This window comes from Pristis pectinata, chromosome 3 (genome assembly GCF_009764475.1).
Source record: "Pristis pectinata isolate sPriPec2 chromosome 3, sPriPec2.1.pri, whole genome shotgun sequence".
NCBI classification, from domain to species: domain Eukaryota; kingdom Metazoa; phylum Chordata; class Chondrichthyes; order Rhinopristiformes; family Pristidae; genus Pristis; species Pristis pectinata.
Window position 1 is genome coordinate 110,596,245 of NC_067407.1, and position 17,472 is coordinate 110,613,716.

Consider the following 17,472-nt stretch of genomic DNA (forward strand, 5'->3'; position numbering starts at 1 on the left):
TTATTGGAAGAGCTGTCCATCCATCCCATTAGCCCGAATTTTTTCCTCTAGGCCCTTCAAGCATTTATAAATTACAATTAAATCCTCTTTCACCACTGTTTCAGGCAACACAGCTGTTGGATTCAACTGTTTTAATTAGTTTTTTTTTTAAATATGTAGAGTGTTTAATACACCTCAAGTGGCTGCACAAGGAATGGCTGCTTACTAGCTTATTGGTTTCTCCATCAGGTGAATGAGTTTTTCCATTGGTTGGTTTGGCCACAAGTATCTAATAGGTTTCCTGATTAGATTATTGTTAGCTAAGGAATATCTCTTATCTCAGGTATAAAAGATGTCATTTTTTGTTAATCACTCTCTTGCTCTCTTGCTTTCTCTCCCACCAACCAACCCGCCCCCCCCCCCCCACCCCCTCCCTGGCCCTAGGTCATCTTTAGTTCCTTTTGTCTCGGCTCATCTTCTAGTAGTAAAGCTAGATCCATGTGCTCTGTGACTGTTTCTTTGTTTTAAACTTTTCCAATAAAACTTTGTGAAGCACCAAGTTGTTTTCAACTCATTCCTGGACTCCTGAAAGAACCTGCGGATTCAAAAATAACCAGATCCGACACAGTCCTAATTAAAACACCACACTCTTTTAAAACATTTCTCATCATCGTCAGGAATATTCTGTACAGTTCTGATGTCTCTACCTAAAGAAGGATTATTTTTGATAATGAGAGTGCAGCAAAGGATCACCAGATTAGCAGGCTTGATAAGAGAGGAGGGAGAGTTGCATTTTTTGATTAGGGAGAACATCACGGTGGTACTTAGGGAGGATACTCTTGGAGGATCATCCAGTGAGGCTATAAAGTGGAACTTAGAAATAAGAACGGGATGAGCACTTTGATGGGATTGTATTTTAGGCCCCTTGAGAGTCCGCAGGAACTAGAGGAGCAGATATGTAGGGAGATCGCAGATAGCTGTAAAAATTGTAGTTGTAATAGTGGGTGATTTCAACTTCCCTCTTTTTGGCTGGGGCTACCATAGGGCTTGGATGAGGTGGAATTTGTTAAATGTGTCCAGAAAAGTCTTCTCAAACAATATGTAGATGGCCCTACCAGAGAGGGGGCAATACTGGACCTCCTCGGTAAATGAGGAAGGGCAAGTGACTGAAGTGTCAGTGGGACAAGTGACCATAATTCGATTAATTTTAAAATAGTTATGGAAGAAGATAGGACTGGTCCACAAATTGGGCCAAGGCAAATTTTGAAGGCATTAGACAGAAACTTGCAAAGGTTGATTGGGAGAGGCTGTTTGCAGGTAAAAGGATGTCTGGCAAATGGGAGGCTGTCAAACGTGAGATGGGCAGGAATGTTCTGTCCCTGAAGTCTTCCTAAGTGAAGGGCAAAGCTGGCAGGATTAGGGAATCTTGGTTGACGAGGGATGTTGAGGGTCTGGTCAGGAAAAAGGAGCAGGGATCAAGTGAATCCCTTGGACTATCAGAGATGTAGGAGTACACTTAAGAGGGGAATCGGGTGAGGGGAAAAAGAGAACATGAGATAGCTTTGGGGTTGTTAAGGCATGCTAAGGTTAGATCCCCAGGCCCTGGTCAAGTGTGTCCTTGAACATTGTGGGAAGCTAGGGAAGAAGTTGCAGAGGCCCTGTCAGAGATATTTGCATCATCTTTAGCTATGGGTGAGGCACTGGAGGACTAATATTGGACTAAACTGGTGGCTAATGTTGTGCCTTTATTAAAGAAGGGCTGCAAGGACAAGCCAGGGAACTATAGGCTGGTGAACCTAACATCAGTGGTGGGAAGTTACTGGAGAGGATTCTGAGGGAGAGTACTTACCAGCATTTGGAAAGGTAAGGACTGATTTAGGAATAGTCAGTATGGCTTTGGACGTGGGAAATCAAGTCTCACAAGGTTGATAGAGTTTTTTTTGAAGAGGTTACAAAGAGGATTGATGAGGGCAGGACGGTAGACATTGTCTACAAGGACTTTAGCAAGGCCATTGACAAGGTCCTGAATGGTAGTCTGATCTGGAAGGTTAGTAGATCACATGGGATGCAGGGTGAACTATCTAATAGGATACAAAATTGACTTGGTCATAGGAGTCAGATGGTGGTGGAGGGTTGTTTTTCAGATTGAAGGCCTGTGACCAGCAGAGTGCCACAGGGATCAGTCCACTGTTGTTCATCATCTGTATTAATGATTTGGCTGAGAAAGTAGATGGTATGGTTAGTAAGTTTGCAAATGATATCAAAATTAGTGGTATAGTGGACGGTAAAGAAGTGTAGCGGTTAGCATAACGCTATTACAGTGCCAGCGACCCGGGTTCAATTCCGGCCACTGTCTGAAAGGAGTTTGTATGTTCTCCCCATGTCTGCATGGGCTTCCTCTGGGTGATCTGGTTTCCTCCCACATTAAGAAGACATACAGGTTAGGAAGTTGTGCGCATGCTATGTTGGTGCTGGAAGCGTGGTGACACTTGCGGGCTGCCCCCAGAACACTCTACACAAAAGATGCATTTCACTGTGTGTTTCGATGTACATGTGACTAATAAAGAAATCTTATCTAGAACATCTGGGAAGGTGGGCCAAGGAATAGCAGATGGAATTTAACTCTGATGAGTTCAAGGTGTTGCATTTTGGTCATTTAAACCAGGACAGAACTTGCACAGTAAATGGTAGGGCTCTGGAGAGTTGTAGAACAGAGGTACAGATACATAGTTCCCTGAAAGTGGTGACACAAGTAGACGGGGTTGTGCAGAAGGCATTTAGCATGCTTCATCAATCAGGGCATTGAGTACAGGAGTTAGGACGTTATGTTACAACTGTACAAGTCATTGGTGAGACTACATTTGGAGTATTGTGTGCATTTCTGGTCACCCAGCAATAGAAAGATGTCACATAGAAAGAAACTGGAGGACTTGAGTTATAATGAGAGGCTGGATAGGCTGAGACTTTTTTTTGCCTGAATCATAAAGGATTGAGGGGAGATCTGATAGAGGTATATAAAATCATGAGGGGAGAAGATAAGGTGGATGGTCACAGTCTTTATCCCAGAGTAGGGAAAACTAGAGGGCATAGATTTAAGGTGAGAGAGGAAAAATTTGAAAGGGACCTGAGGGGGAACTTTTTAACGCAGAAGGAACAAGCTGCCAGAGGAAACTGTAGAGGCAGTTACAATTACAATATTTAAAAGACATTTGGACAGGTAAATGGATAGAAAAGGCCCAGAGAGATGTGGGCCATACACAGGCAAATGGGACGAACTGGACATCTTGGTTGGCATGGATGAGTCGGGCCGAAGGGCCTGTTTCTGTACTATATAACTCCATGAGAAGAAATTAAACAGACTGGGTTTCTGTTCTGTATAGTTTAACAGAATGAGAGGTAATCTCATTTAAATGTGTAAAATTCTTCTAGGGTTCACAGGCTGGTATATCTACAACCAAGAATCACAGTCTCAAAATAAAGGGTCAGCCATTCAGGATAAAGATGAGGAGAAAGTTCTTAACTCAGCGGCTAGTGAATCTTTAAAATTCCCTACCTAAGAGGGGCATTGAGCCTCAGTCATTGACTATGTTCAAAGTAGAGTCTAAGTAGATGTTAGATATTAAGGGAACTGAGTGATTCTCTATTAGGAGTTTGAAGAGATTCGGCATGTCACCAAAGACTTACAAATTTCTATAGAAATTTCTATAGGAGGGCATTCTGACTGGTTGCATCAGAGCCTTATATGGAGGCTCCAATTCACAATTTACTTATTTTTGTTATTTATTGATCTTTATGTCTTTGCATTGTAAAGCTGCCACAAAACAACAAATTTCACGTCATATAGGTCAGTGATAATGATTCTGATTTTGAAGGTATGGGTTTAATGCAGAAAGGGGCACTGAATTAAAATGTCAGCCATGATCTCCTGCCTGTCTTTTCATGTTGTTCTTCCTGCCCATCTTCCTGTCCTTTGCTCCTTAGAATAGAGCATGTGTCAAATTGGAGTAGCATGCAGCAGACTACCACAAATCTTGACAGTTATTGATTACTGCACAGGTAGTGTTGAGTACTCTAGTTAACATAACCAATGTTTCAACATGCAAGTAGTCTGCTCTATCACATTTTGTGTGGCAGCACGGCCTTCAGTGTCTGCATACTGCTCACATAGATGTGTTGGGGGTATCAGCAATGTCTCATTAACCTGTTGCTGCCCTTTGATTTGCCTCAGTAGATTAATTACAAATGTAACAACGGTCTACTATTGAGTGAAGGCATTGTGACTGTAGCCACGATACTGAGTGTTAATATGCATGATTCAAAAGTAGATGCTAAAAATCTGATAGAAAAGTAGAAAATACTGGGATTAGTACGTCAGGTAGCATCTGTGGAGGGAAAGTGCAATAAATGGCTCGGGTCAATAGTCTCTTAACAGAACTGGGAAAAGTTAGAAATAAAGGTTTAAGCTGCAGAGCAACTTATTGTCACACACTAGCTGGACGTTGAGTGAATGTTGTCCCGTTCATTTAGGGTGAATAGAACAGTTAAATATGCTGGTTGGTTTCCTGGAAATTATCCTAAAACCCAACTATTAAACCAGTTCTTCAACACCCATAGTTTTACATAACATAGCAAGTTAGGTGCTTACTGCATGGGAAAAAGAACTATTCTCATAGTCTCTTTCATGAAATTTCTCTGAAGCCCATGCTCCGGGGAGAGAGATGCAGTCTAATCCACAGGACCTTTAGAACCTTCATGTGCTTTAGAACCTTCGTGTGCTCAAATAATTCTTTTATTGTTTGCATAAGTTGAAGGCTTTCAGCAGTATAGCCCATAAAAAGGGTCCAAGATTCCTATTGTCTAGGATATTCTTCAAAATTTTGCAGTGCAGTGTGGCCATTGAATGGATATGTATCATAAAATGACTTTGTACCAGTTGATGAGGAACATCACAGTAGTAGCAAAAATGAAGCAGAAGAGGAAAATTTCAAGATAAACATTTTAAATGCAGAGAAGTAGAGTGTGGAAAGGAGGAGTGACAAAAGGAAGGAGACAAATGAAAGTGAAAACCACAGTAAGAAAGACAAACAAAAAATCTTATCAGAGAGAGGAGCAGAACTTCTTCAAGGTGGGCATTTCTGAAAAAGAAGTGGCAGTGAATTAAACAATAATCCAAATACTTAAATGTTGAAAAGCTAAAATAAAACAGGATGTGCTGACAATATTCAGCAAGGTAGGCAGCACTGGTAGAGTGACAAACTGAATTAACATTTCAGTTTCAAGACAATATCAAAACAGGACAAAGAAAAGTAAAGAGCCCTTTTCAATGTTGAAGAAGGCTGCTGGTACCTTGAGTAGGGCTTAGATTATAATATTCTAACCATTTTTGCTGATGTCGCTTGGGGTTTCTGGCAGGATTGAGTACATTGTCCAAGGCAGTTGACAATGGAGCTCAGGTTTGGTGTTTTTATATCAGTTTAGAATTTTTGGAGTTGGGATGGAGTTTTGGGGCCTAGTATTCCATTAGGCTAGCTGCTCTAAGGGATTCTAGTAAGACATAATGACTCAGACATATGAAGTTTCAACCTTCAGTATTCTCAATTCTGGCATTTGTTTATAAAGGAGATTCAAGCAGTGCCTTCCCAACCTGTCAGCTGTGCCACTGATCGTTGATGGAGCGGGACTTGAATCTCTTTTGTTCAGTGGCCAGAACACACAAGAGATTTTTGCCTTTCAGGAAATCAATATTCTGGTGATAATATTCCGATATCACAAGGATTTGCTTTGCCAATTTTTAACCTATTGCAGACCTCATCAACTTTGGGCAGATTGTGGCTGGCCTATTAGTTGTTAGAGACATGGGTCTCTTAGAATATGAGGCTCCAAAATTGCCTTAATGTTTAGTTGGAGGATGCTTTTTATCATAATGTATTGTTGGGTGTTTGTTTTATTGACTGATATTTGACCTGTTTTTCAGACAACTATTAATATTGGATCTTGATTGCTTCCTCTGATAAAGTATTTGATGTGTGTCGTGTTACTAGTTATGTTGGTGGATGCATGTGAGGTTTGTCTCCCCCAACATCATCTTTTACATTTTCAAGAGTTAAGCAGAAGTCTTCAAGCCAACTGTCTATCCTCCCTGTCTGATGAAGGACAGATGTCATCAAAATTAGAGAGATAACTTGTGAAATATTTTTAAAAGGTGATTGGGTGACAAAATGCTTGGATTTTCTACCAATTTTCCAACATAACACTGACCGCTTCTCACTTGCTTTGCAACAGGGATTTTCTATATGGTTCTCGCAGGACAAATGATATTGGAATCCTTATGCTGGAAACTTGGCTTAGTAGGGATCTTGCCTATCTTTGGAGACCTGCACACCATAGATTGAGGCATATGTCTTTGAAACATGCAAAAATGTTCTAACTGATGGGTTCCAAGCCAAGGAAGCAGTTAAGGGCCACTTTGGACTCATGGTTATGACATCATTGAGCATGCCAACAAATATTTTCACTGGCTATTGCTTGGTGTATGCAAATATCTTTTCTACAAATTCGGGTGGGTTCTGTGATTGAAGACGTAATTGAATGCAATCCTGGAATGATCGCCAAAATCGTGTCCTGAGGAATTTTCACACTCCTCCTCTTAATAATGCTGGTAATTTAGTGTATTGATTTGGTTGCATTTTGTAACTCACTTTTTTGTTTCTACAATTAGAAATACTAGTTTCATGGATTAAATGTCATTACATTTGTAAGGCATTGAGTTGGTTGGTTTTAGACTGACATTACTTAATGAGGAATCTGCATAATTGATTGGATGATTCTAAAGGTCACTTACAGATGACTTTTGGAATGGGATATGCTGGGCTGTTGGGAAGATGTTATCTGCTGAGCACACATTTGCTTCCATTGAAATCTTCCAACAAGTATTAATCAATGACAAGAATTTTGGCATTCAAATAAGGAGTCAAAACTAAATAGCAGTACGTGCCTAGAGTAACACTGATTTAAATTGAATTTTTGGATATCTGTGTTTGAAAGGATCAAAAACACTCACCTAATGTATTTTATTACATTTTTCACACAACTTTTAATCTTTTACATGGTTTTACTCAGTGTTCCAATAGATAAAGTTTAGAATTTAATTTTGAATCTGTAAATAGATTACAGTACATTTTTGTTTTATTATTCATTTTGACTGCAATGTTGTAAGCTTTATGAAATTATGTTGGCCTCACTGATTGAAAGCATGGCTTTAATATTTCTTTTTTTTAAAGTGTAACCAGATTAGAGTGAATCAGAAATTAATCCAAATAGACTTGCATTAGAAATGCGCAGAAACCCACACCACTAAGTGGTGGTCATGAGTGTAACATTTGTTTTCTTTTGCTAAATATTTTGATAATATTTTGTTCCACTAGATATTTTAATCTCCTTTGTTTCAGATTACCCTCATAGTTAGGGCCTGTTCTTTAATTTCTTGACATTTTTACTGACATTGATTTGTAGATAAAAATTCATACAATGCCCATGAACTCAACAGAGAGCTATTTTATTATTTCATTCCAATATATCTTAAAAAGAGATTAGACTGAAAATGCATTGTAAATTTTAAGATTCCAATTAAACACTGGAAATTAATGAAATAGTTAAGTAGGAGCAGTTGTAGACTGTGAATGGCAGGTTGACTAGGTGATAGAACGCTTGCCTACAAAATAAAAGCATTAGGATTCAAGCTCCATTTTAGCATACATAAGCATTGATTCTAGCCAGACAACTGACTGAAAACCGAGGGACAACAGTATTCCAAAGAAGATGTTGGAATGAGTTTCATCTTACTGACATTAAACCAGAAAATACTCAGTCTGTCCGGTAGTATTGGTGAAGAGAGAAACTGAGATAATGTTTAAACTGATCACCTTTCCTCAGAAATTGGGAAAGAGTTGAAGTAAGTATTGTGATGCAGAGCAAATGGGAAGGGCAAGAGAGAACAAAAGGAAAGATTTGGGATTCAGTGGAAGGCAGGACAGGTTAAATAATGCAAGGTGTGGTAGTCCATGATAAAGGAAGCTGGTAATAGGATACTGGTAACTAAAGGTCCATGTAAAGGAAGTATACATGTAGAGTAATTATGTAAAATCACCAACAAAAGACAGACTAAATTTAGGAATCTGAAATAGAAATGCTGGTTATCTATAATAGTTGAATAAAGTTGAGTCCAGAAGGTTGTAAAATGCCTGGCTGGTGATGCTCCAGACTCTTATTCCCTGTTGTTCTAATCTCCTTACAGCCCATTATCTGCATCTTGAAACTTGTTTCATCTCTAACTTCTGATGAAAGGTCATCAACCTCCACTTTTGTTTTTTTTCTCTCCATTAATGCTGCCTATCTTGCTGAGTATATCCAGTATTTTCTACTTTTTATTTCAAATTTCCTGTAAGTCATCTCATTGCCTAGGTTTGTGTAAAATAGTTTGTAAGACTAGAGAAAAATTACAGCGAATTCTCCCAGTATCTTAGCAAATAGTTGTGCTCCTTATTCATTTATTCCTTTTTTTTAAATCTCACTATATGCATGTAACTGGTGGATTTGCCTGCATAACTACTATGCTTATACTTCAAAAAGTACTCCATGTGTTATGAAGTACAAATTGTGGTTTTAAAATAAAAATTATTTCTGTATATATCTTTGCAAGTTGTTACTCCTTGTGTAGTCATAAATAAACAGTTGTAATTGCACAATAATTAACCAGACTGTCTACCCAATGTTTCCAGCAGGAAGTCTGGACTATCTTGCAGTTCGATCCTTATTTGCATTTAATTGGTAATCTCTCTGGCCTGTACTAGAATTTGGAAAAGTTTACCATTTGTGGAGTGAGGAGATGGTTCATTGGCCCATTTTTTGCATTTCCAACTGGAAGTTGAAATCTAACATGAGGAGAAATGGCAGCAATTTCTCAACTGAAACTTACCTATGTTGCTTTTGGATCTGTTTTACAATTCAGTTTTTTTTCACCTTTTGAACTCATCAATAATGGTAGAACCATAAACTGTTTCACATCTCTTTAAATTTGTATAGTTAGATTCTTACTACTTATTATATGTTTGAAAACACTGTAAAAACTCAAGGTTTGTATCACTTCTGCTCATGTAAAATAGATTAATAAATATTCCTTTATTTCTTTTCCTTTTCTTACTTTCTTTGAAATCACCCTTGGGATATTTTTTATTGTTAAAATGCCAAATAATTGCAAGCATTTATTATTTATGTAATTATACAGTTGACTATATATAAAAAGCCATTTATAAATTAAATCTTAGGAAGAAAATGCCTTTGTTTTTGTCTCAAATTCAGTGTGATTTACTAAAAATTGCTGCTTCTTCATCAAGCTACTGGTGGAAGGCTAAGACTATTCTCTTCTGGAAGAATGAAGAAAATGAAAGTTAGTGTGGTCACACTGTTTTAGCAAGCAGTGGTAGGTTAACAATGAAAATGGGATGGGAAATCCATAAACAGGGAAATGAAGCTTTTATTAATTTTATAAAATTATGATTATATTTCTTTACTGAAAGGCACAAACTAAACTTGATGCTTAAGGAATTAATATGCTAGGATAATAACTTACATATTTTTAATTGCCATGTTAGATCCAGAAAAGGTGGCGTGGATATTATGTTCGAAAGTATATCCATAATTACTATGAAATGAAGAAGTATTTCTTAGGCCTCAGCATGAAAAATCTGATCGTAAGGTAAGCTGCTGCATTTAACAATGTAATTTCATAGTGATGATTTATTTTTCATCTGTACTTGCTTGGAATTTTGCAGAATAATTCAAGATCTGAAGGAATTGAGAGTAGACACATTTTACAAACATGGTCGTAATGATATAAGTATTTGAGAAGAGAATATTTTAAAGTCAAAAGAATGCATAATTAATGAGAATTCATAACAAATGCATGGTACAGTTTGGCTTCAGTTAGTTTGAGTACTTTTAGTTCATGGTGCTATCCTACAGTCACTATTGATGCCACATACAGTGCACAATTCCCAGTGGACTTGGTGAGAAGAGTACCACATGCAATAGAAAATTCACAGGAGGACTCCATGATCTGTGCTGAACTAGTATATCTCAACCATATTGCCCAGGCTAAACAGAGTAAGAAATGTATCCAGTGTTTCAACTCCTGGAATGCTATTATGTATGGATGCTGGGTGATGACTGACATATCTTGAATAGGTTATAGGGGCATATTACTTTGAGGTCTGCTGTCACGTGCAGTGGGGATGTTGCATTTCTCAGAGTCATACAACACTGTAAGAGGCCTTTTGGCCCACTGAGTCTATGCCAATCATCAAGCCCATATTAATCCAATTTTATTCACCCTAGATTCCCATTAATTCCCCTCAAATTCTACCACTCACCTACACACTAGGGACAATTTACAGCCATCAATTAACCTACCAACCTGCACACCTTCGGGATGTGGGAAGCAACCGAAGCACCCATGTGGTCAAATATGCAAATTCCTCACAGACAGTATCTGAGGTCAGGATTGAACCCATGTCTTTTGTGCTGTGAGGCAACAGTTCTACTAGCTGTGCCACTGTGCCACCCCTACATCTTTTAAGCCCTTGAATATTTTCTTCCATCAGTCTGGTAATCTTTTCATCTGCATAGTACTGGAAGATTTAAAGACAAATCAGGGCATAAGACTCTGAAATGAGACACTGTGGCAGATGGTAGCAGACTAGTTGGTATTGGTAATGTTGCATCCACAAGTGTTCGGAACTAGGCAAATGAAAATGGTAGAAGTTTCAGCACACTTCAGTGGTAAGACGAGCATAGAAACCAGTGTAAATCTGAAATAATTTTCGTATAATTCCAATCTAGGAATGAACAAAGACTATTGGAAAAGCACTTTGCTTCAGGGAAAACATAATTAAGGAGAAAGTACAATTTTTATAAATTTATCATGCTTTGAAATAATGTTAAATTATGTGACATTTATAGCATCATGCAATGTAAGATGAAATGGGCTGTATAATGGATGCAGAACAAGTTACCTTGGTGCATGACTGCACGTAGCGCTGTTTAGAGGAACATCACAATAGCGATAAAGCGTGAAATTTAACAGACAATATGGTACAATTTACAGTAACATTCTTTTGGGAAGAGAAAACTACTAATTTTTGATGTGAGCTGTTTACATCAACAACACTCGAATATTTTATTACCCTTCATATATAGTGTTTAATATGTTTTCAAATTAACACTCATGTTGCTACAGTGATAAATTGATTTGATTAATTTAAAGGCTGAGTATGCAATTGGTAAGCAGGTACACTTTTAACCTCTAGCCAGATATGCAAAAAATAGACCTCCGTTTGGATCAAACAAATGATATCACGAAATTAAAAATTAGCTGCCCTGTTGCTGAGTCATGACATTAATAAAACATCTTTCGCTTGGAGCTCAGAAAAGCTACTGTTATTTATTGCAAAAGTCAAAGCAAACATTTTATTCATGTGCACAGTGTTGAAATACTCTCTTTCTTTGAAATTGCTCCTGATTTATTCTAGAGGGTTCCTGACTTGGGAATGCTAAAAGAAACATTGTAATTGTATCATACAGGACGGTTGCTCTTAGTCATTTCCATAGATGGCAATATTACAGTGTCCATCTTCTGATCATTCAACTTTCCAGCAAAATCACTTAATGAAGTTAGGAGACCCAAGTTCACTGTCATAATTTTGTAATGCAGTTTTGCACAATATAATAATTTATCACTTGCCAAGCAGACAGTTTTAGTTTATACATTTAATAAGGGCATCCTTTAGTATGGGTAATTAGGAATGAACAGTTTGCATATTTACTAAATGCAAAATGTCATTGCCACCACGGCCTATTGCCTACATGAATTATTTCTCTATCTGTGTTAAACAGCTGTGCAATTATTACTACCATAATCAGATAATTTCCCCTATGTAAGTTTTCTCTTGTGAGGCAATTAATTTAACCCTTCAATAGCCAAACCAAATTTTTGCATAAACACATAATTGTGCATGATTGAGGATGGTGGACTTAAGTGCAAACTTAATTGTGCAATGGGAAATATTTAAGAACAAAATTTTCTTATGAACATATTTGCTTTAACAAACAGAAATGTATTTTTAAAAAAATCAAATTTTATTGATGAGATTTTAAGGATTTTTTTAAACACAAAACTAAATTTTGCATCTACAACACTGCAGCTTAAAATTAATCATAATATTTTAGTAATGCTATTTTAATTAAATTGTACAGTATGCAGAATCTCTTCAAGCAATAATAAAGTATTAAAATATTTTGTGCAACTGTGCAGAAAGTTTGAAATTAAATCTATTAGATTAAATATCATAGCCTACATTTTAATTATTTTCTAATAATTAAGAGCAATCTATGATGTCTAAATGATCAATGTCCTTTATATAGATGTTATTGATATTATATCTTATAAAATTAGAGCTTCCTGATAGTCAACAAATAATTTGTAATGTTTTATTCAGGTGTGTGTATTTAAATATATTTCTAATTTTATATTAAAAATGTAAATGAATATGCTTTGTTTTTGTTTGTTAGATGGTTATATATAATAGCAATTATGATACCCACAGATGATGTGAATGGCATACAGAACATGTGTAATTAAAACAGTAAACCATATTAAAAGGTGTTTAGTAGGTGGGAATGAAAGATTTAATTAATTGATTTGGTGAAGGCACTTATTATTTAATCAATTTACTTGCTAAAGTCTAATATCAGACATTCTCAGATAAATCTGCTATTTTTCTACTTCAGTATTGAAGATATCTTTTTTAACACTTTTGATTAGTGACAGTGATGGCAAGTGCTCCTTTGGATAAAATACAACTTTTCATGGAATGTAGAAATATGTTCTACAGTGGATTAAGTAATAAGGAATTTCTTTTTTTTAAGGACATAGAGGTCACTGATGTTACAAATACCTTGGGTCTAACTGAAGTGGACAGATTTAATGAGGTTTGTTGGGTGTCACACAAAGAGACATAGATAGAGATCCTTTTATTGGAAATAAATTTGTTCAGCTTTACAAATCTACTTAACAGTTAATAATAGGTTTGAAAAGCAGGTCAGGAAAGGTCATATTGCCAAGTTTCAATACGGTATACATGATATTGGTGACTAACTATTTGATTTCTAAGGTCCAGAAAACTCTACAGAAGCAAATAGGCTATTCTCTAAAATTTATTAATAAACTATTTCAGAAGCAAGGTGGTAAAATGGGGCCATCCCACAAAGTAATTTATCTTTTTTTAGTTTAGCTTAATTCCCTCTACAAAAGTCAAGCAATAACATTTTTAAATTGTAGATGTAATCATTGTTGGTATCTCAAGTAAAATATTATGCTTAAGAGTAATTATAAAGGACATTGCTATTGAAACTCAGAGTTGCTTGTAAATGTTGCTTTATTCAATTCATCCACATGGTAAATCTCTGCTTAACTGCAGAAAAGAACTGGAAGAATATGAGCAGACAAAGAAGAAGGAACGGGAAAAGAAAACTATAGAAGAGGAAGAGAGGAGAAAGCGTTACGAAGCCCGAAAGATACATTACCTCCTCAGCACTGAGCAGGTCTGTGTACCTGTCCTGACAGCTTGCATAGTCGCCTGGGTCCCTGCCTGACAGAGATAAACTATCAGGCTGAATGGGACATGACTTGCTGAAATGATATCACAAAGACAATACTTCGAGTTCAATTTAGCGCTTTTCTATTGTGGAGTGCAAGCACCATGACTACTAGGTGACAGCATCTTCATACTGGCAGCATCAGCATTGTTGGCAGAAAGAGTCCAAGTCAGCAGTTTGATCTGCTGGCAGATAACACAACAGGAAGGGCATAACCTCAGCCTAACAACTCATTTTGACTGCCTCGTTTTGTGTTGTAATGTTGTCAAGCTCTAGCCAACAAGCTGTTAAACTAAGATGGTAAAACATTTTTTTAATTGTCTTATCTTTTCTGCAACTGTTTCAGTAGGGTAGAGTTCCGAAGGGTAGGTTAATTGCAACTGACAGACTTGTTTTATGAAGGCTGCTTTAGGTTCATAAAGCAGCCGCTTTTCAAAATCGATGTGTCTAGAAATGTCTGGAAGAATTTTTTGATGTTACTACAAGCAAACAAAGCAGCTTTCATTTAAGTAGTATAGTTGACAGAATACATAGAAGGATAAAATGGTAAATTGCAGTGAAACTATTTTTTTGTCGAGCTGCTAATCAATTGATTTAGTACTGTGCCAAATAGATGTGATACAGAAGTTAATTAAGTTGACACAGATAGTAAGCTGAACCTATATTTCAAATATCACATTAGCAGTGTAGGATTTGTGATTTTGTTTTTAATTCCTTCATTTTATACCTTTTTTTAAAATTATAATCCATCAGTAAAATATGCACACTAACATCAAGCATTGAGTTCATAGAAAATGTTTGATATTGCATATGCTGAGATATAATTAGGAAATTTATATAATTCTATAATTCATAAAGGAGTCTAGCAATAACATACTATCTTGGACATTAGTCCACAAGAGTATGTTATACTGTAGTTAAGAAGGAAATGTATTACTACATTTTTTAGTCTACTGACTCTACCAACAGTATTGTACAGCTACAAAAATTGCAGAAAGCTGAAGACTTTTTAAAATTTTTTTGAGACAACTAACTTTTGTAGAAAAAATTACATGTATGATATTCTTCTAATTTGTTGAATGATGGAAATAAAGGAAAGATCTATAGTGATTTTCTATAGTTTTCCATTTATCCATGTATTCAAAGCCATTACTTGTTTATGAATGACTTGTTTTCAAAGACAGCTTAAAAAAAACAAGTTGATGCAGGATGCAAACAAATAAATTCACACTTGTTAGCAAAGGGAATAAATTGAAAACAATAGAAACATGAATGAGCCTCAAAATAGCTGAAATATGCATCTCCAAGTGTGCTGCATAATAAAGAAAAGGACTGCAGATGCTGGAATCTAGATGAAAAACACTATGATGCTGGAGGAACTCAGCAGGCCAGGCACCATCCGTGGAGAAAAGCAGGCGGTCAATGTTTTGGGTCAGGACCCTTCTTCAGGACATCTTGCTTTTCTCCACCGATGCTGCCTGGCCTGCTGAGTTCCTCCAGCATCATAGTGTTTTTCATTTTGCTGCATAATAAAACTAATGGGTTACATAAAATATACATTTTTGTAACAAGATACTAAAATAAGTGAATTAGTTATAATTGTTGTAATTGCTTGATGTTGTTCATTCAGTCTTTAACGATTTATGTGCAAATATGACTGCCTTTTCTTAAAAAAGGCTTTATCCAGTCAGTGGGAGGCTACCACTATTGACAGCTTACATCTTTAGTGCAAAGTGCTTCTCCCAAGATATCAAACCTAGTATATCATTGGAATTGTTTTAATGAGATGTTCCACAAAGGCATATAGTATATGTGTACATAATTATAGACCAATGGAACCATGGAACAGTGTTGTGGAGGGTTCTTGAAGCCCAGAGCTGCAGATTTTATTCTCCATGCTTGCAACCAACAGGGCAAGTTTTTAATCCCAATCGTACAAATCAAATATAAACTTCAAGATGGTAATGATATATTTTCTAACTTTTCTGAGAGATTGATTAACTTTAAACTTAACAAAAATTAACTACTTCCATAACATCAATGGAATTCCAAAGAAGTTGTTTTTAAGAAAAGCATCACCTCTGCATATTATCCATCATTACATTAGAGACATTATTAACTCCTTCAGTGAAACATGTTGAAGGATGGGCTTTCCACTAAATATCTGAAAGACAATGATCTACCAACCTACTCTGCTGTGCAATATCCAGCTCCACCCACCACCATCCATAGTGGGAGCCACCTCTCAAAGAAGGCTGACATCAATGAAACAATGCACCACTGTCTCCACTGTGCTAGTGAAGCCATTGACTCTTGACAGAAAGTGTGTACAAAGACTAAGCTCTCAAATGTGGCACCAAACACATGGTCTACCAAACAGCAGTCATCCCTGCCCTCCTTTATGCTTCAGAGATGTGGGAAACTTAGAATAGGCACCTCAAGCATTAGAGAAGTACCACATGTAAAATTCTCCAAATCCATTGGCAGGATAGGCAAACTAATGTCGCACTCTCTCCCAAGGCAACATGCCAGGCATTAACATTGTGACCATGCTGAACCAGTTCCAGTGGGTAAGCAACATTGCCCACTTACCTGACACCAGACTTCTGAAGCAAGGAAACTGAGCGCGAAAACTTCAAAAGGTTTCCAGAACAACAGCAAAAACACTTCAGAAATATTCTCAAAGTCCTCATGAAGAAATATAATATTCTCACCAACTCATTGTAATTCCTGCACATGACCATTCAAAATGGAGAAGGATCATCTGGGAAGACCCTTGACTCTTCACAATGGGACTGTACAGAGTCCATGGTAGTAGAAGCTCACAACATCCAAACAACTTGCCAACCTGCTGCAGAACTGTCAAAACTGGAAATGGAGCAGGTCATTGCCAACTTTCATGGACAGCCAAAGAAGAAGCAGTTTCACTAATGGAAGTCTTTATGTGCTGAATGATGATAGCATGAGCACTAACATAGTATCTTTAACATTGTAAAAGATTTCAGGGCACTCTAGAATAGTGTAATGAAGTCGTGGAAGGAGATTGCAGGTGTTCACAAACTTGACCAAAGAGAAATGTTTGTTGAGCAATTTTTTATAAAGGAAATGAGAGAGAAAGAAATTTAGAGTGGGAATTCTAAAGTGTGGGTCTTGAGGCAACTGACAGTAGTGTTGTAAAGAAAGTCACAAGATGGGAATTTAAGGAACACAACTGTTCTCAAAGGATTCTAATGCTGGGTCAGTTTACAGTCACTGAAAGAAGTGATGCTACGATGATTTTTAAAAAAATGCTGGTTGCCAATGTGAGTTGAGGTGGATCCAGAAAGGCTTCAGGGGGAGAAAGGCAGGCTAAGTGAATGGATCAGGACAGGGCAAATGGAAAATAATGTGGAAAAATGTAGGGTCATTTAGTTAGCAAAAAAAAAGAAAAGCAGATCATTTTTAAAATGGTGAGCAATTGAAAGGTATCCAGAGGGACCTGGGGTCCTGGTACATGAATTACAGAATTTAATGTACAACAAGCAATTAAGGCAAGCAGTATGTTTGCCAATATTCCAAGAATAAAGATATCTTCCTGTAATTATTTGGGGTATGATCACACCTGGAATATTGTGTATAGGTCTTGTCTCCCTACCTAAGAAAAGATATACTCACAATAGAGGCAGTACAACAAGAGATTACCAGATTGATTTCTAGGATTGTGCTGACGTTGTTGAGTGAAGAGAGGTTAAGCTGACTGGGCATTAACTCTCTGGAGTTTAGTGGAATGAGTGGTGATCTCAT

General features: G+C 37.0%; 1 protein-coding gene across 1 annotated transcript in view; it reads left to right on the top strand.

The window, feature by feature from the left end:
* The window catches only part of spata17 (spermatogenesis associated 17), a 200,915-nt gene that overhangs the window by 27,935 nt on the left and 155,508 nt on the right, over positions 1-17,472 (top strand). Inside the window, exons 5-6 of the mRNA XM_052011250.1 lie at positions 9,630-9,733; positions 13,512-13,635. Coding sequence (XP_051867210.1) covers positions 9,630-9,733; positions 13,512-13,635 — 228 coding nt within the window. The remainder of the gene's footprint in view (positions 1-9,629; positions 9,734-13,511; positions 13,636-17,472) is intronic.